The sequence below is a fragment of the Caretta caretta genome, chromosome 4 (genome assembly GCF_965140235.1).
Source record: "Caretta caretta isolate rCarCar2 chromosome 4, rCarCar1.hap1, whole genome shotgun sequence".
Classification (NCBI taxonomy): domain Eukaryota; kingdom Metazoa; phylum Chordata; order Testudines; family Cheloniidae; genus Caretta; species Caretta caretta.
In genome coordinates, this window is record NC_134209.1 from 65,629,773 (window position 1) to 65,656,404 (window position 26,632).

Genomic DNA, 26,632 nt, shown 5'->3' on the forward strand with positions numbered 1-26,632 from the left:
TCACACTTTTTTTTTTTATAAAAAGGAACATGCAGAAAATTCTACAACTTCACTGACAAAAGAATGAAACCTCAACTTACAACCCCTCCCCCCCACCCAAAACACAGATCCAGATGATAAGGAAGTTTGTCTTTCCCCTAATTTCACATTAACAAAACTAAGTCCCATGTGTTCCTTTTATAAAGGCATGTAAGCATAATTGAAGGCATAAAATGAACAGCTAAACCATCTTTAAACATAACAGAATATTTTGGATATGAATAATTAAGTTCCACTAAGTATGGATTTAAAAACTTATTTCAGATTTGCTTTATCTCTCGTTCAGAATAATACATCCAACATTAATTTATGTAAAAACAGGAATTAACATATACCATTTACGCTGCTCTAAACCATCACTAATTACACTAAAGGATCTAACAAAATTCTCTGGAAAATAGTCTTAAGAATATTTTTAACACAATAAAATTATAACAAAGAGACATTTTCAACGGAATCTAAACTAGTTGTTGCATTTATTGAAGGCGTTAGATTCAGTACATAGAGGTAGATCAGTTGGAATATTAGCAGTGTATTGACTGTTTAGAGAGGACACAATCAATAAAGGGGGGAAAAGCAATTGTGTGTGCTAGAATTCTTTTAATAATTTATAACAGTCAACCACAAACTCATGCTGTCTTTGGGCTTGATTCAATGCCTATTAAAGCCAACAGAAAAATTCACTGATCTCAACTGGAGCTGGATCAGGCCTTTTTATACTTTGAGGGTTCAGAGACAGATTCATGGAAACAAAACAAAAAAGCTATAATGGAACTGTGCCCTTTAGCTAACCCTTGGCTGCTCTCAGTGTTCTTAAGCATTAGGTAAAGGAATTTTGATGCATATGGAGCCACTTTATGTTAAACATTTGATAAAGTGAAGCTTATGATTTGGAACTAAAAACTTATGTTTGATCTACTTTCATAACTGGGTTTGAGCACACCTCTAAAGGCACACTTATCAAAAACATCTTTGAGCTCACTGGCCACTGCTCTGTGCATTATTTGCAGCTGAAAAGAAGCTTAGATAATACAGGCCCAATCTTGGAAGGCGCTGAGCACCCTCAACTCTCATTCGTGTTTAGTTTCATTGGTTCAACTCTAGTTAATGGAAACTGAGGGCGTCAGCACCTTGCAGAATCTTTGTTGCTTGCATGTTTTATGATCAGGGATTGATGATTTCAAAACACATCACTGACAGCCAGTAATAATGTCTGATATTTTAATCTCAGTGGCAATGGAGCAGCCTACTACAGACCTCTGCTAACACAAGGCATCTCTGCTTGGCACCAAATGGAATCCTCTTATGTTAAACCAACAGGAGAGATAGAGCGAAAAATAACAGGAACAACAGGAGAGATACAGCGAAAAATAATTTGACAAACACATGGGGACATGCATCCCAAGCATCTTAAGACAGATCGACAGCTGGTATAAAATCTTCATAGCTCAATGGAGCTATGGCAGAGAAACTGAGGATCTTCCCCTTTGTGTTTGCAGTTACTGCTTGCAATGCAATTGAATGCAAGGGGAATAGCGACATACAGGATACCTCTGAACTCTGTACTTTTATCTATCTTATTGTTTGAAGTTTTCTTTTTTTCTCTTTTATTTTTTAATGGACAGTCACCACCACAATTCCAGCAGAGAGGTACATCTTAAAATTCATGTTAATGCACCCATTCTAATTGCCTGACATTTTGAATAAGGTGCTTGTTGTGTGTTCAACTATATACCTGTTCTCCATGTATCCTTGGTCCCTTTTCTCTGTTTATTAAAAAAAAATTCTATATTTTTAAAGAAAATATTTGCAATTGATTGTAAAATTAACCATGATAATGTTTTTATTATTAGAAGCATCCTTCTTAATTTGTCTTACAACCTTCTCAATTAGAGAAAAAAACTGTCAACTTTCTTGTCCTCATGAGGTTTATTAACATGGCAATATATAACTTAGTTTTGCTTTCACTATGGTAAAGATTCTATTTTAAAAATAGCAACTAAATCCTATCACTGCAAATCTCTGTGTTGCATTTGGGAGAAAGAACAGAAAAAAAGAAAAAAAAAAGTGTTCACCTTGGATAAATAATAAAAAAAAACCCTCTTAGTTGCAAAACACAAATATTTCACTCATAACCCAAGCACCAGACCATTTCTTTGAAGAAGCTTATGATGCACTTAAGACATACAATGCCACAATATCATAATACAGAACTGAAAGAAATTTCTTGAGAAACCATTAACTTTGAAGGAATGTCTAGACAACTGTGTCAAGAAATGCAAATAATTTATGCTTCTCAGCTCCTAACCAATGGATGGCCCCATGCTGAGTGTACACAAACTCAGAAGAAAAAGGCATGTCACAGCCATATGACTAGGGAGGAGAAGAGAATCGCATAGAAATTCAAGTTAATCTTGAACAGAACTTCAGAAAGCACTTCTCTAAAGTTAGCCAGCATAGCCCCTGGTCATTTTAGCTAGTTTAAAACACTAACTTACAGGTGGTGCATCCTAGCTTCAAATGAGAGGTGATGAAGGGAACACAGCTTTTAATTATTATGATAATTTGTTCTGTTAGAAAAATAAAAACTAAATGACTACAAAATACTGTACAACCTCTTGCAGTAACTAACAAAGTGGCTTCTGGAATCAATGCTTTTGCCAAAAATGCATTTTTAAGGCACTTAAACAGGTATCTCTTATTTATTATATATAGAAAAATAAAATATGCGCTAAAGCAACATTCACAAATACCAGTCTTCTCAATTGTCTCTGTGTGTACAGTATAGTACATATATACATTCACTGTGACACGGACTGCTTCCATTGTTATACCTTCACAGGTGCTTTGGGCTGTCTTGTTAATTTCAGTGCCTGCAAACATGAAACAAAGCAGTCATTTATTGCGTTGCTAAAGACTATAACCAAATACAAGGCAAGCTTTTATTTTAGTGGGTGCAAAGGGTTCAGTATATATCCAGGTGGCTCTGAGAAGCCATATTATCCAGCTTTATTACAGTTTATAACTGAAAGGTTCTAAGTCGTTTCCACTCAGTTACAGAGTCAAGTTTTTTGTGCTGTGAAGGATTTTCATCTTACCTGGAAAATAAAATCACTTGACTCTAAACTGAGCTGTGCGCCTCTGTGGAGGCGGAGTAGCAGCTGGAGGGGGCAAATGCAAACTCCTCTCTACTTGCATTTCAGTCACTGTCACTCACTGAGGTGCTGGGGAGTTTAGTGTTACAACTTTTGACTAGTACCTGTGTCCTTCCTGAGTGGCAAAGCCCAGCAGGAGAGCACTGGAACTGTTGGAGGAGACTGTCAAAGCATCTCTGCTGGTGGGCTGAGATTCAGCTATCCATAAGAGAGCAACTGGTAGGCTCTGCTCAAGAAATTATCTTGTGAGGCAGATAATCCAATTATTGACCTGTTTTAAATTCCCTTTTTGGGGACAGATTGTTGAGAAGGTTAAGGAGAGGCTATTCAGATAATATCTGGAGTCCTCACATTCCCTTGACTTCTGATCATTAGGTTTCAGGACTGAATATAGTACAGAAATTGTACCAGTTGCATTGACTGGTGATCAAATATCACTGTTTCCTTTCCGAGAAGTCCCAGATGGTAACAATAAGCAAATAAGTTACCAGTCCTGAGGCCTCTCACACAGTAGTTTTAAATATATTTAATGTCTGTATCAGTTTCTACAGCTTGTCAACCACCCCATTAAATACTTATACAAGACTAGATGCCGCCAATATGCTGACAACACCCAGCTCTACATTATCTTGGTGCATGACCCAACGAGTGAAGTCGAGCAAATTAGTCCTTGTCTAGCTGAGGCTCAACTCATACAAAGCGGAGATAGTGCTTGTAGGTTGGTGGGGAGAAGACCTCTTGTTTTAGGGAGTACACGTAGCGGTTTGTCCTCCAACTTGCAGTGTTGGTGCTGGATTAGACTGTAACTGCTCCTGGATGCTCACATAGTAGCTGTGAAGAACGCTTTCTTTCAGCTGCATTTGTCGGAGAAGCATGGCTTCTTCTCTTGAGTGTAGACCCTATTTATTTAGCCATGCCTCTGTCCTGGGGAGATAAAATTGCTGCAATGCACCCTACATGCCACTTAATGTGGTTGTCTATTTATTAAGTAGTGTGTCCTCTGGCACATTACACCAGTGCTCTGTGATCTATACAAGCTTCCAATCAGCTTCTAGATGAAATATAAAGTGTTGAAAAAAAGCTTTACATGACCTGATTACTTGAGAGGCAAGCTCTTTCCTGTGGTATAAGTCTGAAATTTCTATCCGGGATGGTGCTAGTCCTAATAGCCCATTGTTTTATAAAGGGGGAGGGAGGGAGGACATTTTCTAAGAGAAGTTCTGAACTCTGGAAGTTAACTCACAACTCCTATAGGTCCTAGAGAGATGGGATTTGCTGACCCTTATCAGAGAACAGTCATGCTTTTTCCTGGGCTTATCCTGAAGGGGTACTTTAACAGATGTAAGTTGGTATGAGGATGGAGACTATTATTTTGCGGTGGGTTGATTAAATAAGAGAATTATATTTTGAGAGATGTAATTTGGTGGGTCTTTGCAAATATCTGTCCTTTAGTTTTATACATTTTTCAAGCCTGTAAAAGCTCCTTGGCAAATGTTATTTAAAACCAACATAAAAAAATTCCTTAAAAATAAATTGGGCATAGGTAATGCCATGTCTCCCAACAACTATCAGCATTTAACAACTGCCAAAATTTAGCCATTAGAAACTGTACTCTTGGATATTATATACCAAGGGGTTCAGGAGAGAGAGACAATTTCACATTTTGTTTGGGTAACAATTTCTTTTACTTTGTAGTTTGGCAGATTTTGCTGCCATATTTACAAGCTAGAAATATCCTACTGCAGATGAACCTCTAAATATTTAAATTCAATTTCATACAAGCAGATCACATGTACTATCATAATTAAGCAAGAATGTCAGTGGAACTGAGAACTGTGACTGGATAACCGTCTCCCACTGCAAGAGAAATGCCAAAGTGAAGCCAAGGTGTTTATAGAAAATAAACATCAAGGTGATGATGACATGTTTATTTTCAAAGCGGGAGACCATTATCCAGTCACAACATTCAGTTCTATTGTAATTATTGCATCTGTACCAAAAACTTCATTGATTTTAAAAAAATAGAGTAATTAAAATAATATTCATGTGAATAACCCAGGAGACCAAGTGAAATATATTGGTGCAGCAGAATGACAGTTTCTCAAAATATCTTTATTGCAGCATTATAGTCTGAGTAGATGACTTGTCTGGTACTTAATGAATAAGAAACTAGTGCTTGGTGCACCTCCAAAGGAGGTGCAATGGTGGTTCCATATCACTTTTGCTCTCCCCCAGTCTTGTACCCTGCCTGAAGGCTACTGTAACTTGCAACTGACAACAGCCTCAAGAGGCCTTTACTACAAGTGGAGATCACAGATGTGCAGATTAGCTCCAGCCATACTCCCTATCCTGGCCACAGGGAAGAGAGAGGTGATACTAAAGCTGTAATGCCCTAGCAGTGTGGGTGATCATACTCTGGCCAGAGATGCCAGTTTAACTGGGCTTTTTTCAGGACTAGCACAAAGTTAGACCCAAGCACAGCTGAAGATCAAGACTACTGTACTTTTATTGATAAAGTCTGCCTGAAAGGGCTTTTTTAGGGGATGAAATTTTCAATCTGAGTTTTAGGCCATGATTTTCAAAAGTGACTAGTGATTTTGGGTTCCCAACCTGAGATGCCTTAAAGTGGCCTGACTTTTAGACAGTGCTGAGGATCCACTCTCTGGAAATTGGCACCGTTTGAGGTGTCTCAAGTTAGGAAACCAAAAACCGAGGCACCCCAAATCACTAGTTTGAAAATCCTAGCCTCAGAGTTTGACACGGGCGTTGGACTGACAGCAGTGGAGGCTGATGGCCTCTTTGGCTGCTGACTCAACAACCCCAACATTTTTGTTGAAAATTTGAAATTCTGAAAATTTCAGTCAGCTTTCTTCTCTGCCTACTGAGGAGGCTTAGGCAGTGGCAGTGTAAGCTTTCCCACACTGTGCTGTAATGTACCTCAACTTTCACCTACAAGGACTCCCTGTATGGGTGAGAGTTTCCCAGTCTCCATATCCATTCAATCCTTGTCATCTCTGCTAACCAGAGGTGCCAATTAGTGTCCATCACAAGGATTTGTTTCTCTGGTGTTGTTATTTCTATCTTAAGAACTGGACAGACACCACTAAACCTATTTCACATGGACCACTGAACAGCTGTCAAATGGTAATAGCACCAATCACTGCTATAATAAACTGAATTTGACCCAGTGACTTGGAGATGAAAAACCTCTCTGTATCATGTTGCAGCCCTATGAACCAGCCAATGCTATATTTTTGTTTTTGAAACTTGACATGAAATACCAGTCATCCACCTAGTAATCTGTATATTTTTCATAAAGTATAAAGGACAACATAATGTTAGAAAACAATGAAAGCTTTAGTCTTGAATGATTTTAATTCATTGCATACAGGGCTCTTGTTTAAAAACAACAACAAAACCCGGCATATACACAAGATCTCAAAATGATAGATATATGAAATCTCACCAGAAGAGAAATTCCAAAGCTAGCTTTATTTGATAGAGATTGGCTCATGCTGTTAAATTCAGATCTATGAAGGGCCTTCTTATTGGGGGTTTTCTGAGTCAGGTGCCTGGCTTGCTAAGGAGCAAGGAGCCAGCTGCAGAGGTCTGATCTGGATCTGAACTTCTCAAAAATCTGGGATGTTTGAATCCTGGGTTTTCATTCAGTCTTATTTTGAATATCAACACCATAAAACAAGAAAGGAACAAAGGAAACCCCTAGCCCAGGATCTACAAGAACAATGAAGGGTTTCAGAGTTACATTTACTTACAGTTATTTTTCTTACATTTAAAAAGAAGTACTCTGCATTATAAATATGTCTGTGGGTGCAATTTCTTACCTTCTGTCTAGAAACCATCCAAGATTTTATTGTTGGTACCAACACACTGCCAAGAAGAATCTGAGCTGGGTGATAGATAAGTAAGGGGACGGAAATTAACGACAGGTGCTCATAGCCGGAAAATACTATCTTCAGCATTGGAATCCCTGTGGACACAAAGACAGCAGACTTAAGACTCCAACTTTGCTTTTCATTTCAAGGATCACAGCAAAACCTTTTACATTTTACTAAGATTTCAACTAGAGAAAAAGAACATTTCTGCAAGAATGAAGACACAGAAGAATCTTGTGAAAGGCAAAAAAAAAAGGTTATTACACAACAACTCCACTGCAGAGGACCCTTTCCTCCTCTGGCAAAGCTTTAGAATACCAGAAAGGCTTGAAACAGAAGTTCCCTAATTAAGTGGAGTGATGCCAAGCTCCAGCCAGAGGCTTGATGCAGATTTGCCTTGATGGAGAGTGATTGTACAGGTGCAGGAGGGAGTCTTGGATTTTTTTTATTTTTTTTTCTCTCCTTTGCTCTATCCTCATTTTTCTCACTTGTTCCCTATGAACCTGCCCATTTGCTCCCATTCATAATCTTCCTCAAGTCCTACCAGCTGTGTGGGAGCACTGTGCACCTACAAACTCCTGATCCACTCCCTTTTCATAGAGAAGTGTTCAATCATCAGCCTTCCCTGCTCTGACTGATGCTTATGGCTCAGATGGAGCCAAGTGCCTGTCAAAGGGAATATTCATTTGTTAGCGAGATAGTATCACTTCCCACTCTAGCAATGAGTTTCTGAAGAAAGGGAGGAAGACAAAAGTCCTAATGAATTAAAGGGGCAGAACAAATCAGCTGAAGTAGTTAGTGGAGAACTAGGAAATGGTTAGAGTACAGAGGAGGCTGGCGGTTGGGAGGAGTGGAAGTAAAGTCCCAAATGTAGGACATCTTTCCTAGGAGACTTAGTTTGAGCTCAGCAGTGCTATTTCTATTACAGTTTCCCAAGGAGAATCTTGATAGATAATGAATTTGTATGTCTCTGTCTGACTCAGCCATTATATACTAAAACAAGGTATCTTTTTAAATACTTGTTCTGTAAAATAAGTTTATATAATCTGAGAGGATCTCTTTTTATGGAATGTTTTTCCATATAGGGCTGGAAATAAAACACAAAACTCTTCACCTTTAGGTCACTGATTCAACTCTAGGGAAAGGATGGCAGGGATGAGATCTGCGAAACTTTCATTACAAAACCCGCATAGGTGAAATTTTTATCATAAACCCAAGCTTGGGTTTGTAGAGGCTGGCAAATCTCAGGTGAGTTTGGAGGAAACATGAACCATCTGAACATAAGAATAGCCCTACTGAGTCAGACTAAAGGTCCATGTCTTCTGAGAGTAGCCAGTGCCTGATGCCCCAGAGGAAATGAACAGAACAGGTAATCATAAAGTGATCCATCCCCTCACTCATTCCCAGCTTCTGGCAACCAGAGGCTAGGGACACCATCCCTGCCCATCCTGGCTAATAGCCATTGATGGACCTATCCTCCATGAATGTACCTAGTTCTTTTTTGAACCCTGTTATGGTCTTGGCCATGACAAGCGGCTCCTCCCCAGCACTGCACACAAGTATGTTTAGATGTCTTAAGAGGTCTGCAACCATCACACCCGGCAGGCAATTCACCACATTGTTCTCCTGGCCATCACAAACCCATCTATCTACGTTCCTAATAACCAAAGCCTCCATGACTATTACCTGTCTCTTCCCAATAACTGGGGTCCCCTCCTCTGGAGGGATCTCCTCAATGCGAGGACACCGTGACACCATCTGGAAGGAGGGTCCCAACTATGAGATTGTTTTCCTCCATCCCAGCTTGATGTTCTCCTTCTGAGACGTTCAACCTTCTCAACAGCCCAGCGGTTGTCAGAGTGGGGATGGGACTGCTCTGCCATGTCCCTGAAAGTCACCTCTGTGAACCCCTCTGTCTCCCTTTGCTCCTCCAGTTCAGCCACTCTAGTCTCCAGAGCCCATAGTTGGTCTCTGAAGGCCAGGAGCTACCTGCACTGAATGCACATGTATGCCACAATCGTGCATGCAGCATTCAGTGCAATAAACTGGATATCCTCCCCCGCCCCCACTCTGCTGCTGAACTTCTGCCGGCGTTCTTTTACTCTTACTCTTGCAGGATTTTTTTGTTTTTATTCTTCATTGGGGTGGGTAGTGTTATCGGTCTAAGTTTAAAAAATGTTTGTTAGGTGCCTCTCACACATGCACACCTTACACTCCCTCGCAAAAGTCCCCTGTCTGCTAGCTCCTCTGGTCGCTTAGGAGCTGGTTTCTTAAACACCTCTTCTCTTCACTCTCATCTGGATGGTGGGAGTCTAAATGAACCAAAATCAAGAAGTTTGGACAAACTGCCATGAGCCAAACCTGCAAAGCTCCACAGAGGTCTAGCAGAGAATGTAAGAGATCACACCATCTGATGGCTATTCAATGACTTATGTGTAATGAGCTGCTGATGTGAATTCCGTCCCCAGTGGACAAGTGGCCACATCACACAAATCATCTGCAGAATTAACACTACTAATGGTAGCCTAAAAAGAGAAATGAAGGCATGAATATGTCACTAGAAGGTCAACCACATGCTCCCCCGTTAGTGGGTCTGGCCATGGTTGCGGTTCATTGACAGGGCAGTGTGGGGAAACTTGGACTGATGCTGTCTGTGCTCTCCCATGCCAATACAGAAAGATACAGGATATCTTTAAGACCTCAGCCTATCACCTTTCAGAAGCACTTCATGGTTACTTACCATTTAAAAGAATACGTTATTTTGTGTAAAGATGATATAGAATGAAGTTATCCAGGTGTTTTCTTCAAACACATCATTGTTCAAAATGTTTCTTTTAAGACACAGAAAATTATTACTATGCTCCACCAAACAAGGGTGCAGACAGAACATGTAACAGATCAGTGCCTTGTTTGGACCATAGAGAGGATTACACATGAAAGTACCAGCTATTCCCTAGGGGAGCCTTGAGAATTCATCCTATTTTATTCCTGATTTAAATGTCACTCCAGGGGACTCACACTTTGGCCTTCATCCTTCCAGACAAGGTGGGCTGGACTCTTCTTTCTGAGTCCATCTATGTGGCTTCTTAATTGGCCAGAGCAACACTACTGAGCTGGTGAGACACTTCTTCACTCCCACCAGCTGATGGCTTGGATCCACCAAAATTACTGCTTCTAAAAAACACTAACATCCCCCTTCATTCGCGAACTCTTCCTCTTACTGGCCTCCCGGACCAAGTACTGTCTCCCTCCCTAGTTAGGCAGCATAAAACCTACTTGCCCCACATTCACAGCTCCAGCTAATCCTGATCCATGCATGATGCTCTATCCAAAGATGCTGCCCGAACTCATCCTTATTCATGGTGCCTCCACAGCACGCCTCAGGAGCTCCTTTTAATCCAGATTGTCAGTTTCTTTACACAAAATCACTAATACTGGTTCCAGTCCTTCAAGACCATACTCATAACTAGCAGTCTTTACTCATGTGAGTATACCCAGTGAAAAACCACTAACATAATAAGGGTCTGCAGGACTGGGTCCAATATTATTAAACAAACACCTTCAAACAACATTATGGGTCTGTCATCAACCTAAAAGGGGGAGACATTTAAAGTTGGTTTTGTTGTGCCATATCTCAATTAAAAGGATGCGAGTCCTGCTGGACTTCTGAAAGGCCTGGAGGATTCATGGTAATCTGCAGTGGAAAGGGAGCTCGCCACACAGTGCAGGGATGAAAGATCTTTCAAGGACTTTCTGAGGCTAGTGAATACACTATATTTGGATAGAGTCATATGATGGATACTTGCATTGCAAAGGAGTATACTTTGCTACACATGCCCACCATGCTGTTTTTGCACACTGGAAACAGTTTTATTGCATAACAATTTGCCATCCCAAACTTCAGAACTTGAAGCATAAAAAAAAAGGTATGGTCCTCTAAATACAAGAAAGCAATCTGAAAAATGACTTACTTGCTGAACGCACTACATTCAACTTGATGATGATGATTATAATAATACTGTACTTAGCATTTAGGTAGCACAGTTTCATCCAGAGATCTGAATGCACTTTACAAAGGTGAATAAGCCCCATTCTCCATATTTACATATGGAGAAATTAAGACAGAGAGCTTTAATGGCTAGCCTAAGGTCACACAGGAAACTAACGGCAGAAGCAGAACTAGAACCCTGACTCCCAATTCTGTCCCAGATGCAAAGTGACGGACATGTTCTTCAAAGTCCTGGGTTGAGAATAAACATGAGAAATGTTAGCCTAAAAGTTGATTTTTTGGGGGAAAAGCTATGAGTCAGTAAAAACTGGGAAGTAAAATGAAGACTGTCATCCATAACTACGAAGTATTGTAACTAGTGTGACAATATAATTAGATTGTTGGGTACTAAGTGATCCTTAATTCATGGATTGTTTAGATACATGTCAAAACAGTAGCTCTTTGTGAGCCATTAATGTGCAATTAGAGTAAAGTTTCATAATTTAACAGGAAAAGCTGACTGGGGATGGAGTAAATTTTCAGGTATGCATTAATTAAGAAAAAATCCTGTTCATTTTTTATGCAGCTCCCACTTACTGCAAACCCAGCCTTTGCCATCTTTTATGTGTTTGTACTAAATATGGAATTGGGGAGTAACACAGACTGGATGCTCAGAAACTCATGTTAGTAATGGTGAAAACAAAGTGTTGGAAGTTTGGCTTTTCATTGGCTAAAAATTACTCCCTAAATTAAAAAAAAAAAAAAAGATAAATAGAAATGTTTGTGTGTAATGTGCCAAACAATACTTAAAATGCCTTCTATCTCACTAAGAGTCTATAGGACTGTAGCTGTAGTTCTATGTAAAACGTAGCCATTTATAAAATAAAAGTATCCAGAGATGTTATTGTATACCACGTAAGAAAATCTTGCAAACCCTTAATTAGGAAAAAAATACATAATTTTTAAGGTAAAAAAGAAGAAAGACTCAAATTGGAAACCTGTTACATTATTTTGTTTTGCTCTCCTATAACAAAGAGCAAAACTTTTTAAAATAAACAAGCAAACAAAGAGAGCCCCCATCTTGATTCCTGGGCTGAGGATGTATGCGAAGTTTCAGCCTGCAATGTATTTTAATGGTGAGGTTGTGAACTGCTGTTAACTGAAGCTATAACAGAAATACTGACTGAAACAGTAGTGACATGAGCAGGTGCTGCCATAACAAAAATAGTAAAGTGAAGGGGATAAATTTAAAACTTTCAGATGGATAGCAAGGAATGAAGGTGCTAAGCAAAAAGGATCTGGTTATCTTTATTTTGGTCTGTCCGCTCCTGTTTTGCTCATCACTTATAGCATACTACTACTGACTCTAATGTAGTAAGATAGCTACAGCAAGATTAAACTAATTCAGTATAAGTTTGCACAGCATCAGAGCACATACATTAAAATAAAATAAGGTCAGTTAGACACCTCACAGGTTTTCTCAAAATACTTTAAGCGTTTCTGAACTCATTTTTCTTGGATTTTTGTTAGCATATGTGCAGTTCTACCTGATGGTTTAAAAGTGGTTATATGTACCCTGACATATATTGCTGTATGCTTGGGTGGTGGGTTTTGTTGTTTTGTTTTTTCTTAAGAGTCATTGGGCCAGATTTTTCCTCACACTAGTGTAATCTGATTGACTTCACTGGCGTTAGTCCTGATTTACACTGCAATCAGAGGGAGGGGATTTTTTGCTGGGATTTTCGACTCTGCTATGGCTTCACTGTATGATCTCCACGATGTAAAGCAGAGGTGGTCAAATATTCTGACAGACACGTGGTCAGGTACACACACATTCACCTCCAAGAAAAGAAGGAGCCATGGGGCCTAGTTAGATGAGAACACAGCACCTCACAGGATCAGGAGATGAAAAGCAGAATGGAGGAACACCAACCAAGGACCGTCCAAAAAATGTCCTCACTTCTGGGGAAAAAATAAGCATCTTTCCAGCTGGATTTTCCCTGTTTCTTGCTCCCTCGGGCTTGTTCCTTTCTTCTCCTTCTCCTGTCTGCTCTCATTGTTCCTGTGTTCCCTCTCAGTCTTCGGTTCCTGTACTCCGATGGGCTCTTTTTTCTTCCTCTTCTGGTCCTTTATGTTCTCCCTCACCTAACCTTTCTGTTCCTGCATATTCTCTTTTCTTCTTTTTCTCAGTTCTTGCCCTTTTAACCCATGTTCTTCTGCTGCACGAGGGTCCCAATTCTCCTCTCATTTACAGCAGTGAGAATCAGGTGTAATTCCATTGAAGGCAATGGAGTTACACCAGTGTAAACAGATGTTATGAGAGGAGGGCCAGGCTGGATTTCCATTTATTCCTGATGTTTCTGCTCTTTTCCCATGTCTTTCACCACTCTTTTACTACTAACATTAAAGCATTTTGTGATACAGTGTTAGGGGCCTAGAGCTGACCCAGTGCTCTGGTCGCTAAAGGTACTAGCTATTTCCCTCCTGGAATGGAATTAATAGGACGGATGGGGGCTCAATTAGACAGGAAGCTGACCAGCTAATGAAAGCAATCAACCAATCAGCTGGGAACAATTAAAAGGACAAGAAGGAAGCACAAGAAAGTGGCAGGCAGAGACCAGGGGATACGGGATCTCAGGATGGGGTGATCTTCCCTTCTCACTCTCCAGAGTGTGTGTTAAGGGGGAAGTTTACTTTCAGTTGTGTGTGGCTACACAAGGCTGTACTGGTGAATTGGTGGAAGGGACCTAATAAATAATATGGTGGGGCTTGTGTCCACCCTGGTTGGTGGTGATTCAAAGGGTGGAGAAGGTAGCCTGTTATGTATGTGGAGCAGATATGCAAGTAGGAGAAAATCTGCTTGTCCAACCTCCATGGCTATCAAAATGGCCAACAATAACGGTGGGGTATCTACAACACAAGGGTACTGAGTGTGTGTGCCAGAAAAGCTCTTTTTTCTCCCCTCACCTATGCTGATTTGGCCCCAACATTGTACTTTGGACATCCCTGATCTAAGGCTACCGGTTCCCAAGTAACTAACTCAACTGAAATCCGTTTTCCCCTCCCCCATCCTTGCACCCAGTGCACATCTTTCACTTCCTCTCTCTCTCCCCACAACCCCGTTGTTACTTTCACATGTTCTAGTCTCCTTTATACAAGGCCCTATGAAAATATCGTGTGGCACTTCATTACATTTAGTTAACTGTAAAATAATAAAAAAGTCCTACAAGATTTGAAGGTATTTTTAAAGCAAATTTAAATTTAGGGCTCTTTTCATCTAGCTATCATTGCAGTCATATAAATGAAGCAAATTAATTTTAATGCTCCAAGGTACTGATTCTGTGTCACCATGGTTGACAGGATCCAACCAGACTTTATGAGATGGCATTTGACTTTATGGAAGTGAGCACTGTGCACGCATTTACAATTTTACAGGGACTTTAAGCTGTCATGCTGAAAAATGTTTATAAAACATTAATCAAAAAGTGCCTCTTTAATACAATGCATTGTCTGAAAGATGTTAGAAGGCACATATTGTAAATGGATTCTTTTTCTGACTAAAGTAATTTCTACCAAAAGCATTTCCCCACTGCTATACAAGTACACAGGGTGGATAGATAAAGAGCACTTTCTCAGCACATTACTACCTGATCCAAACACTTGGGAAATCACTAATGTACAGCATGCCATATTTCCATGTCACACATGACACATTTGTCTAAAATTACCCAACAGAGTTTGACATTGCAGCATATTCCATAGCAGAGCTTTCAACTGACATCTGCCAAGTAAGAAACTTCAAGTAAGAGCTTTCTTCTTCTAACAAGCAAGTAAGAGTTTTCTTTTATCCTATACCCATGATGGAAAGGATAAAACAATAAGTACTGTAGCTCAGTTTTTCTATTTTAATATGTTTATTTTATGCTCCCTGAATTTGGAAGTTTCCTCATAGCAGCGTTTCATCACTTGCTGTTTTCTATAGTACTGCTGTGATTTGAGAGAACTTAATATAACACTTTATTGCTACCAAAATACAGGCTATTATCCTTCACTCCCAAACCCGAATTATTGCTAGCTGATATACTTTTCTTTATTGTTCGGTGTTTTCCCCTTAAATGTCCATATACTAAACCATTTATCCTAAAACTTTATCACTTATATTACTGAATCACATTCCAAACCACTTGTGCATTGCACATATGAGAAACTGCAGTATTTTTACTTGGAGAAATATAGTTGGAACCACAGAAAGAGAATACCACTGAAAGTAGGGACACACAAGCCATTCAGAAGATCAGAGGAAAAAGCAAACATCACAAAAGCAATTACAAGAATTAAAATACTGTCCTTGGTCTATAGATTTGTAATATTCTATTCTATTTGTCTATACATTTCTAGTGAATCAATTACCACGGTATCTAAGAGTCATATACAAGAAATAATCAGACCAGAAGGATATAAGAGAGAAGTAGAAGCTTCAGAATGAGCAGGTCCCTGTTCCCTGGATAGCCAAACAAAGGCTACTCCAGGCTAATCAAGACACCTGACGTCAATTAACCAATTAAGGCTGTTAGGCTAACGGACACAGCTGGAACAAATCAAGGTCTCATTCATACTGCTTAAAAGCTCTCCTTCCCAGTTCCCTCAGGGGAAGCCCAGGTGAAAGGAGCTGGAGGAGAGGAAGCATCACTGAATCCTGAGGTAAGGGTGAAGCTAGGAAAAGGGGACCACGGGGAAGTGGCCCAGGGAATCAAAGCAGCGTCAATGGTGAAGGGAAAACCGCTAACAGCTGCTACCATTAGGATCCCTGGGCTGGAACCCGAAGTAGAGGGTGCGTCTGGGTTCCCCCTTTCCCCCCATGCTTTACAGAGATCCTCTTGAGAGGGGAAGCAGACTTTGGTCCAGGCAGGAGGCCAAACTGCACCTACTGAGCTCTAAGGAGCAACAGAACTACTGGTATTCCACCTTCCCACCTCCCATACTGGCCTGTGATGAAAGTAGCTCAATAAGCTGTAACCTTTGCCACTATACTGAGAAAGGGAGGTCATATTGAGGGCCTTAGTGACCTTCTGAGGCCACTGAATCTGCCTGGAAGTGTGAGACCCACCAGTACAGGCTTGGAGCTTTGTCACATGAGTTATGAATAATAGTAGCTTTTCTAAGTTATATTGTCTTTCTGCAGGATCACTTTGGAAGTTGATTACAAAAGGAGGGATGCCAGGACATTTAGCAGCCTTCTTGATTGAGGAAATACCTGTTCAGAGAGGTGAGTCTTGCATTGGGATCTGTCCAAGACAGGCAAGACACTAGCTCAGTTTGATTGCCAGTAGCAGGGAGTTTCATAAGACCCTACCACTAAGAACACACTGCCAAGCAGCCTCTGAGAATTCTCCTAGTGGTTTTGCCAGCCACATCTTCCCTGCTATGGCAGCATTCTCAGAGGGGTGCAGAAAGGTAGTCATGGTTATGAGTAGGTTCTAACCTATTTAGGATTTAGAAGTTGAGAACAAAGCTGTTAAAGCAGACAAGAACTTGGATGGGGAGCTGTTGTTGAGCACAGAGTACTGGTGATGTACTGTGATCAGTCTGTCTCGTTCAGGGGAGATGTTGCATGCTGTACCAGATGGAGCTTTCATGGTTATCCTAGACAGAACACACTGCAATAGTTTAGCTTTGAGGTGACACAGGATATATTACTATGGCTAGGTCTGTGTCCTAGAGGAAGGATCACAAACTTCTGGTTAGCTGTAGATGGAAGAAGGTATTTTTGGCCACGGTTTTTTAAAATCCTGAAACTGCACACCACTTTGATTTATTTATTATTTGGCATATGCAATGCGTTCAAGCCAAGCCACACTGTTCTTATCAGCAATGTTCAGGGCATGAAGACCTCCAGGAAGTTGAGTCATTTTGCATTCCTCAAGAATGTGTGTCATGGTTTGTGGCTGCCCGCACTGACATAGTGGACTATCTCTGAAATGTCACTGAAATACTGCTGCAGCACAAATTCCACATCTGGTATGAAATCAGTTGAGAAGGCTCCATTGCCTTTGTGGTAAATCAAACACGGGTTGACATTGAGTCAGAGACAAGATAATTATTTGTCACTTTCTCTGCAGACCATGAAGCTCGCCACGCATCCTCTACCATAAATCTCTCACACTTAAACTTATCCACAACGGGTGCTGTGAGGGCAGATGACCCTGTGGTGGATTAACAAAGTCTTTAATTAATGGTAGATGTGGTATATCATGCAATTTTGTCACAAGCTTTGCTACTCTTTCATCTCTGCGAACACTGGGTGGAGCAATATTGCAGAGAACTGGTAACCATGGTAGAGGAGTAGATTTAAGTGTGCCTGAAATAATACACATGATGGTTATAAGTTGTACATTGATTATCCTTGTGTGAGATGAGCCAGCCCATACTGGAGTGCAGTACTCTGCTACTGAGTAACAGAGTGCCAAAGCTGAAGTGCATAACGTTTGGGTGTTGGTGCCCATGTCATTCTGGCCAGTTTTCCGAGTAGGCTGTTGTGTGTTTTGACCTTACTCATTGTCTTTGTAAGATGATCGTGATATGTGAGAGTCCTATCCAACATAATGCCTAGACCGGACGTGAATCATGCTTTATTTGCTGACCATTGAAAACTATATTCAACTCTCTGCCCACTTGTGCATGATGTAAGAACTGCAAAGAGCTACAGAAGGCCCCGCCCCCGCAAATCCCATTGGCTGTGGTTCCCGGCCAATGGGAGCTGTGCGCGGAGCCCCCGGCCCCTCTGGTGCCTAGGAGCTGCAGGGACATGCGGATCTGGGTAGGGAGCCCCTGCCAGCCCCACCAACCCTCCCCTGCCAGCACCAGCAGGGTACCAGGCCACCTCCCCTAGCACCCATGGCACACCTGACCACCTCCGACAGAGCACCCACGGCCTGCTGCCCAAGTTTTAATTAGGGGTATATAGTAAAAGTCAAGGCCAGGTCACGGGCCCTGAATTTTTGTTCACTGCCTGTGACCTGTCCATAACTTGTACTAAAAATACCCATGACTAAAATGTAGCCTTAATAATAAGACAGAAAATATCATATTGTCTCTATATAAATCCATGATATGCCCACATCTTGAATACTGTGTGCAGATATGGTCGCCCAATCTCAAAAAAGATATACTGGAATTGGAAAAGATTCAGAAGATGGCAACAAAAATGATTAGGGGTATGGAGCGTCTGCCATATGAAGAGAGATTAATAAAATTGGGATTTTTCGTCTTGGAAAAGAGATCACTGGTGGGGGGGATATGCTAGAGGTCTATAAAATCATGACAGGTGTGAAAGAAAGTAAATAAGGAAGTGTTATTTACTCCTCATAACACAAGAACTAGGGGTCACCAAATGAAATTAATAGGCAGCAGGTTTAAAACAAACAAAAGGAAGTACTTCTTCACAAAACACACAGTCAACCCGTGGAACTCTTTGCCAGAGGATGTTGTGAAGGCTAAGACTATAACAGGGTTCAAAAAAGAACTAGATACATTCATGGAGGATAGGTCCATCAATGGCTATTAGCCAGGATGGGCAGGGATGGTGTCCCTAGCCTCTGCTTGCTAGAAGCTGGAAATGGGTGGCAGGGGATGGATCACTTGATGATTACCTGTTCTGTTCATTCCCTCTGGGGCACCTGGCATTGGCCAGTGTTGGAAGACAGGATACTGGGCTAGGTGGCCTTTTGGTCTGATCCAGTATGGTCGTTCTTATGTTCCATCAACAACGTCCACATTTGTAGCCTTGCGAACAGCACTTTATAGCCTTTGTAGCCTTGCGAACAGCACTTTGCGAACAGCACTTTGATACTTTGAATGTATCAAAGGTGGCCGACCATCCTAAAAGTATTATGGTGGATATTTTTCCTCTGCCTAAGGGCATAAGAAGATCCTTCATCTGTGCAATTAGCACTTTTTTGGTGCCATATCTAAGTCTCAAGTCTGACTGGGAAGAGTTCAGGAGCAGCCGACGTTATTTTGCCACTGCCTTCTTGATAGCATCTAAATTATGCTGAAAGAAACCCTCGCTTAAAGTATTTTAAGAGGTGAGGAACTCAATTCAGATCTCAATTCAGTTTCAACGTGGGGAGGAAGAGGGACAAACTGAGGCAGCAGCAGAAGAAAAAAATGTCGAAAGAGGAAGTTGCACAACGAAATGGTGAGAGATTACAAGGAGCTTGGTGGGGCAACATAGAATCATAGAATATCAGGGTTGGAAGGGACCTCAGGAGGTCATCTAGTCCAACCCCCTGCTCAAAAGCAGGACCCATACCCAATTAAATCATCCCAGCCAGGGCTTTGTCAAGCCTGACCTTAAAAACTTCTAAGGAAGGAGATTCCACCACCTCCCTAGGCAATGCATTCCAGTGTTTCACCACCCTCCTAGTGAAAAAGTTTTTCCTAATATCCAACCTAAACCTCCCCCACTGCAACTTGAGACCATTACTCCTTGTCCTGTCCTCTTCCACCACTGAGAATAATCTAGAACCATCCTCTCTGGAACTACCTCTCAGGTAGTTGAAAGCAGCTATCAAATCCCCCCTCATTCTTCTCTTCTGCAGACTAAACAATCCCAGTTCCCTCAGCCTCTCCTCATAAGTCATGTGTTCCAGACCCCTAATCATTTTTGTTGCCCTTCGCTGGACTTCTCCAATTTATCCACATCCTTCTTGTAGTGTGGGGCCCAAAACTGGACACAGTACTCCAGATGAGGCCTCACCAATGTCGAATAGAGGGGGACGATCACGTCCCTCGATCTGCTCGCTATGCCCCTACTTATATATCCCAAAATGCCATTGGCCTTCTTGGCAACAAGGGCACACTGCTGGCTCATATCCAGCTTCTCGTCCACTGTCACCCCTAGGTCCTTTTCCGCAGAACTGCTGCCTAGCCATTCGGTCCCTAGTCCGAGAGAGTCCCAAATGGGAGACAGTCCTTCAGCTGGAAGTTTTGGCTGGCCTGCATTTATCCAAATGAACAGAACACTTTACTTTCATGCTGTGCATTGAAGAAAGGACAATGGCCTAGATTCACAAAGATACTCAGGAGTCATGACACTGAGCGTTGCGGCACCTACATTTTGTGTGCCTGGAAAATCACAGGAACACCACACTGACTCACGAAGCCTGAGTTAGTGCCTAAATGGGGAGAGATTCACAAAAGCCAACCTAGTAGGTGGCTTTCCTGTTGAAATCCCTTCTCCTAATCAGTTGGAGGGGGAATTTGAACTGGAGGTCTTCCACATCCCAGGGGAGTACCCTAACCACTGGGCTAAAAGTTGTGAGTGAAGTCCTCTCTCTCCCATCACCCTTGCTGTCTTGTGTGAATCTGCTTGAGGGGCCTGGCCTGGTAGGCATGCACAGAGCCAGATCAGGCCCCACATGAGTTATGCAGGTGAATCGTTGTCCTCCTCGGTTTGTGAATTGCTCTGGGATTTAGGAGGGAGATACGTGCCCAGAGTTGAGGCAGTCGTACACATGTCCAGAGGCAGAAACACAGGAGCAGAGAGAACTTTTTACTGCAAAAACTTAGGTGCTGAGTGTGTTTAGGCACCCACAGGATTCAGCAGCAGTTTTGTGAATAGCAATGGAGCCTAAAACTAAGAACCTTTGCTTTGGTGCCTAAGAACCTTTGTGAATCTAGGCCAATGACACTAGAGCATTCAAAATAGCGCTCACACGGCTAGCATGAGACTGGGTGCCTGTTACTTCCTTTGGGAGCACAGCACTACTGGGATACAGATGAATCACTGAGTACCTGTTAACATATTACATTGGCCCCAAAATTACCTGGGGGATGCAGGAGAATCACTTTTTGAAATTCAGTCCTGTCTATGTGAGATTCATACTGGCTGCAAGAGATTCAATGGGTCTGTGATACATATAAAGGCGAAGGAAGAGGAGGAAGATTAATGAAGAATGAGACAGATATTTCTTTTGTCACTAACACTAAAGGAAAAGATGGAGAAAAGCTAGTGCCCCAGGCATGCTTTTACTAATTTTAGTTTTTAGTTGTTCAGGTCACTGGTTCACCTTGTTCATATTACCACAGAAATTAGATTCTGCAATGTAAAATGTAGCTACCAAGAAACAGTATATCTTCAAATATCAAAGATTTAAGTAAATAAAAATGTAAAAGGGGGAAAGAGAATGTGCTGTTTGATCTATTTATGGTTTTTCAACGGGTGTTTTCAGATTGAAAGTGATGTTTAATGAATGACCTGAGCAATCTCACCAAATGCTAACAATGAAACATTAAACACCGACAACTGAAGACTGCCTTAGACTCAGGAACACCTTAACCCATCTGACAATATTGTAGTAGTAATTAATTAACAGGTCATTCAAAAATGAATCAAACCACCATAAATCTTATTTTAAACACTAGCTTACCTCTACAATGAGACCTAGGCACATGCATGGCTATGGTGTAGCTGATCTTGGTCTACTTCAGAGACTTTTTACTGCCTGTATATCAAGTCATAGTTCACACAGACAATACATTCAGTGCACTCAGAGGTTCGTCTTGTACTTCATTACTAACATGAAAGCCATTGAGATATGTGTACTCAGTGATTGCAGAAACACCCTTTTTTCTCTATATTTCTAGTATACTTTTATGTAACAGAGCCATGTCAGTGCCTCAGATATTATGGTGAGAAATGGAAGGATGCACAGAGAGACAGACAATATCCTACAGATTGAAAGTTTTATTAATTTGCTGTTCCCTTGAACACAATTATTCTCTCCAGCACAGCAGATGCCTGTGGAGGCATCAAAGTTTTGGCGAAGTGAATTTCATTTAATGTATTAAAATAGACATTATGGAAATACTTATATACATTATTCCTATTGTATTTGAGTGCGTGCAAGAAATGAAACCCACAGTGATTCCCTCCTTATGCATCAAGGCAAGCAAAAACACGGATGCATAAACTAAACATCTCCTCTCCCTCCCTCCTTTTACAATGTTTTTAGGCCATGGAAATGCCAAATATCAGAATCTGAAAACACTGGCCACAACTTTTCAGCTTTTTTTTTTTTTTTGTAGAACAAAGGATAATAAGATTTACTTTCCCCATCACTTGGGCAGGGACTTTGGAGCCAACAGTCCTCTATCCACAGGAGAGAGAAATACTGTCCTATGTCTATTTTCCACACTAAACCACTGACAATTAGGATGGTGCTGGGAGTTGTGCAACTTCCAACCTCCCAGCAACTCCCCTTCTAACAGGGCCACTACTTTTTCCAAGTGTTTTTTTTTTTTTAAATCCTTGCACCCATAGTTTCAGGAGTGTCTGAAGCCAGCAGCTGAGACTGGCTGCCAGACGGTGCATTGAGAGCAGCACATGTAGATGTTATACTCCCACGGAGACTCAACAACATCTTCAATACTCTTTACCATAGGTGACATTTGTAGCCTCTGCCAGCTTGGGATAAAGTGATCTTGAGTCATGTCCAAATTCGGATCTCCCCAAGGGTAACCTGCCAGCTATCTGCTGAGTATAACGTAGTTCCTTAAAGTAGATACATTAACTGTAACTGTTTTGGAGGAGAGAGAGGGATGGGAGGGCTCTTGGGTCATTATCATTTTACAGCTGGGTGTTTGTAGCATCTTTTTTTTATTATTATAAAGCGTTATGAGCTTGCTGTCATTAAAAACCTGCAATCTGGTTTTTAGTGTCTGATCTAATTAAGAGTTCATCTGGCAAGACACACAACCAAATAAATAATTGGAGAGGTGCACCTCTGAAATGACAATTGTTATTCATCGATCTCTTTTTGCAAGTAGAGATTGAGAGATGTAAACTTCAAGTGAATGAGATCTCCTGGGTGAGATTCTTCAGTTCAAACACAGTAAACAACTGTTGTTCTCTGATGCACATTTTAGTACTGCTGGAGGCAAACTTTCTAAATATTAATAAAAAAAACTACTATTGGCAGAGTGTACAGATGAATAGGAAGCACTAGGAAACAAGCCCCAGTGCTGGATTTCTTGCCCACATTCAAAGGCTAATCAAAAAGCATGTGTTTCAGGGCACATAAGAAGGGAGATCCCCTAATTTCCTATAAGGTTACCCTTTTAGAATCATAAGAGAGATGAAAATTCAGTAAACAGAAACAGAGGAGGCATAGGATATCATGAATCTCATGCCAAACACAACAATAGAAAAACATGTGCTCTGTCCAAGTGCCACTAAGACTCATTTAAACTCTGACATTTCTTTCTTTGAGGTAGATCTACTAGCAGATTATCTTCCTGAATATATGCCCTCACTGTAACCCCTTTGTGCTTCTCTGGTGGTGCAAAGAGGTCATAAAGCTGACTTAGCTAGCCAGCATGTGGACATGATGGGAGACTAGGTGTTGGCAGAGCATTGCTACTCCCAGAGGCTGTCACTAGCTGGCACATGAGAGCAGGGCTGAGTCTGCTCTGATTTGTGCCTGGACCCCCCATACGTTTACTTGCCTATTGATTCTAATGATCACACTGAAATATATGGTAAATGTTCACGTTGTGGGTCAATCTGAAACTCCCAGACACTAACCTGGCAAGCTAGACGGTGCTTCACTTCATCCCAATAATAATACTTTAAAATATACAACTATACATGAACATGGGGCCAGAGTCACTGGCAGGTCTAGGTCAGCATACGATGGCAAAGTGCCTGCCGCAAAGCCCTGGTGATGGGCATTTGGCTAAAGGAAAAAGTTGCTAAGTCCACGACTTCAGCTGGACTGGGGGGTGAGTGTATAGGGGGGTTTGAACAGCTAAATAAATAGGCACAGCTGATGGGTGTGATGATGGATGTGCGGATTCACCACATGCCAGCAAAAAGCCTCATGTACGGTGTTGTGGCTAAAACTGCCTGCCATGTCACTGGACTCTGGCCATCCGTCGTTTGGGATTTGGAAGCATGTATCTCAGCTCAGTTACACAACTGTGTTTGTTACCATGCTGAATAAAACCTTTTTCCTGTTTTTAAAAAAAAAATCCCTTGGGGATTACTCCTTCTGGGTGAGTAGGAACGCTGTACATGCCTGCAAACTGCCAGCTCTGTTTGGGGAGTGGGGGAGGGAGGGTGCAGAGGCTTATGTAGAAGGAAAACATTTAAACTATCTCCATTCCAGAAGCCTTGAAAATGGATTTGGTTTTTGTCTGTCCCCCCAGTGGAGTGATGTCTTTAAAACATTGGCAAGTCCCGACCATCAAGTTCTGCCTCTCCTCGGAGTCTAGCGAGAAAGGAAGGTGGCGACTTGTTAGGTCATAACGATGACTTGATAAATAATATTGTACCTCAAGAACATGTTTGGTAGGGACCCAAATGAGCAAGGGTGGGAGAGCGAAGCAAGTACGTAGCCAGTCCTACAGAACTGACCAGCCATGCACGGAGGCCTACACGGCTTCTCATTAGACTAGATAGGTCTTTCCTTCCTCGGAAATAGTTTAAAGTTTTTAGGAGAAGACAAAAGGGCTGGTTGGTCAGCCAGCCATGGAAAGGGAGGACAGTCTATGAAAGGAGCACCAAAAAGGGAGTAACTTTCTTTGGCTTCTTGGTTCTGCTTTCAGCTACAGCAATGTAGCTTGGGAGTAATTTCAATGACTTTAAATGACAATAACAGAACTGTTTACAGGTACTGGGAACTTCTGTATGTGAACTGGGGTCCTAGAACTGTCCTCTTGTGCCAGGCTCTCCTTTCTAACTCATGAACCATTAGCCCCTCCAGGCCTAATCTTCTGAAATAAGTGCCACTTACTGGGAAGGGAGAAAGTCCTCCCAACCGCCCTGCTGGTGGCAAGGGGGGAAGACACAAAAGAACTTCAAAAAACAAACTTTAAAACTGACCTCAGGAACATAGATTTGAACTTGAAGAACCCACACTAACAGTAGGTACTTTATCCTTGGTCCCAGCTCTTCATAGTAGTTTGCTCTTAACATACCCATTAGAAGGCCAGGAGATTTCTTATGCAGGCACAGTAAGGAGGCTAGAGCTGGGAATGAGTGGGCTACAGTAATAACCCTTGTGAGACTTTGTATCTTTCTAGGAATTCAAAAGCAAAAATGGATTCAACAGGACCCCTATGATTTTAACAATTTTGGTAGAAGTTGGGAGTACACCTTGGTCCAGATACAGCCTCCAGCCATCTGTTCTTTCAAATGCCATCCCCTACCAACAAGAATCATCTCTCTCTTATGCAGGCAGGTCACTTTCACCTAGATCCCTTTCTCAATCAAGTTAGATGAAAAGGCCATATAAAACTAAATATCAGCAGCAAGTGGATAATTATGCAGCCTAAAATGTTGCCTCTTAGTCTTCATATAAATATCGAACAAAAGAGGTTACAAGATGGATCCTCCATAACCTCACAAATGAAGGCCTTTGGAGAACATCAGTAATTGCACAGCATTACCCTTTGGGAACTCTATACGACAAGTCAGTGGAATCACTCACATGCTTAAAATTAGGCACATGCCTTATTACTTGCTGAATCAGGGCTACAGAGCACAAACTTGAAGTCATTGGGAACAGAAAGCATTCAGCACCAGGCAAGAAGTGCTCATTATTCCTGCAGGTTCAGCTCCATATTTACTGAGTCTGCAATGGTTGACTATACAAATTAACTCTGGGCTGAAACTTGGCAATATTTCTGGTTTCACTGTGTTTCTTTTATGCAGTAATTAAAAGAAGCCTTATTTTATCGCAGTCTGTAATCTGAATCCAATCTTTTGGCCTTTTTATATTTAAAGCAGCTAGATTCTCATCGTCATAAAACAGGCAAATGCAGAAGCATGCTACCTTGTTTTTAAATTGTCTGAACATGGATACATTGTTTTATTGCTTCAGTGCAGAGTGGACAATCTATTTTTATTAAAAAAGAAAACCAAAACAGAAAAATCCTTCAAATGAATTTAAACCACAAACATTTTCAAGTAAAATTGACCAAAATAAATAAATTTACAGCTTCTTCCTCAGAGTATTTATATAAACTGAAAAATTTAATTGGGTTTATTTAAGACTCTAAAAAGCCATTGCCTTATTGCCATCTAAATGAGAAAATGTACGCTGCATTGAAAACAAAATCCTAATTCCATAAGGGGCTTTTTAACAATCCTTTGTCAATCATATCTGGTATGCTGATGTTACAGAGTAGGTAGCAGCTATTTATTTTCTGCTGGATAAAATATGTATAGGTTGTAGTTATTGAACTATTATGAAGGTTTAAATTAAAAACTGAATTACTGGTGAGTCTGCATTTTTATTTTTTAAGTGGTGACCTGTAGCTAGTATAAAAGATACAGTAATCTCCTACGCTAGCCAGAGACTATATACAAGTTCAGGCAACCAAGCCTGCAGTATTGTTTTAGATGAACCATACTGATCGCTCTGCACTTCCTTCAGGCCTCCTCTTTCTTGCTGAACGAACTCCAGGGAATGGCATCATGTCAGGCTTTCCAGATGGATTATGTGAAGCCATAGCTCAATGTCATTTTCAATAGCAAGACTCATAATTAAAGG

At 41.2% G+C, this 26,632-nt stretch overlaps 1 protein-coding gene across 3 annotated transcripts in view; it reads right to left on the minus strand.

Annotated features, from left to right (window-relative positions):
- Positions 1-498: 498 nt before the first annotated feature.
- Positions 499-26,632, minus strand: part of SLC10A7 (solute carrier family 10 member 7) — a 195,353-nt gene continuing 169,219 nt past the window's right edge. For all 3 annotated transcript variants that reach the window (XM_048846950.2, XM_048846952.2, XM_048846951.2), the window contains 2 exons: positions 7,037-7,182; positions 499-2,912 (listed from right to left, as the gene is read on the minus strand). In XM_048846950.2, the coding sequence (XP_048702907.1) occupies positions 2,868-2,912; positions 7,037-7,182 (191 nt within the window). In that variant the 3' untranslated portion in view covers positions 499-2,867. The remainder of the gene's footprint in view (positions 2,913-7,036; positions 7,183-26,632) is intronic.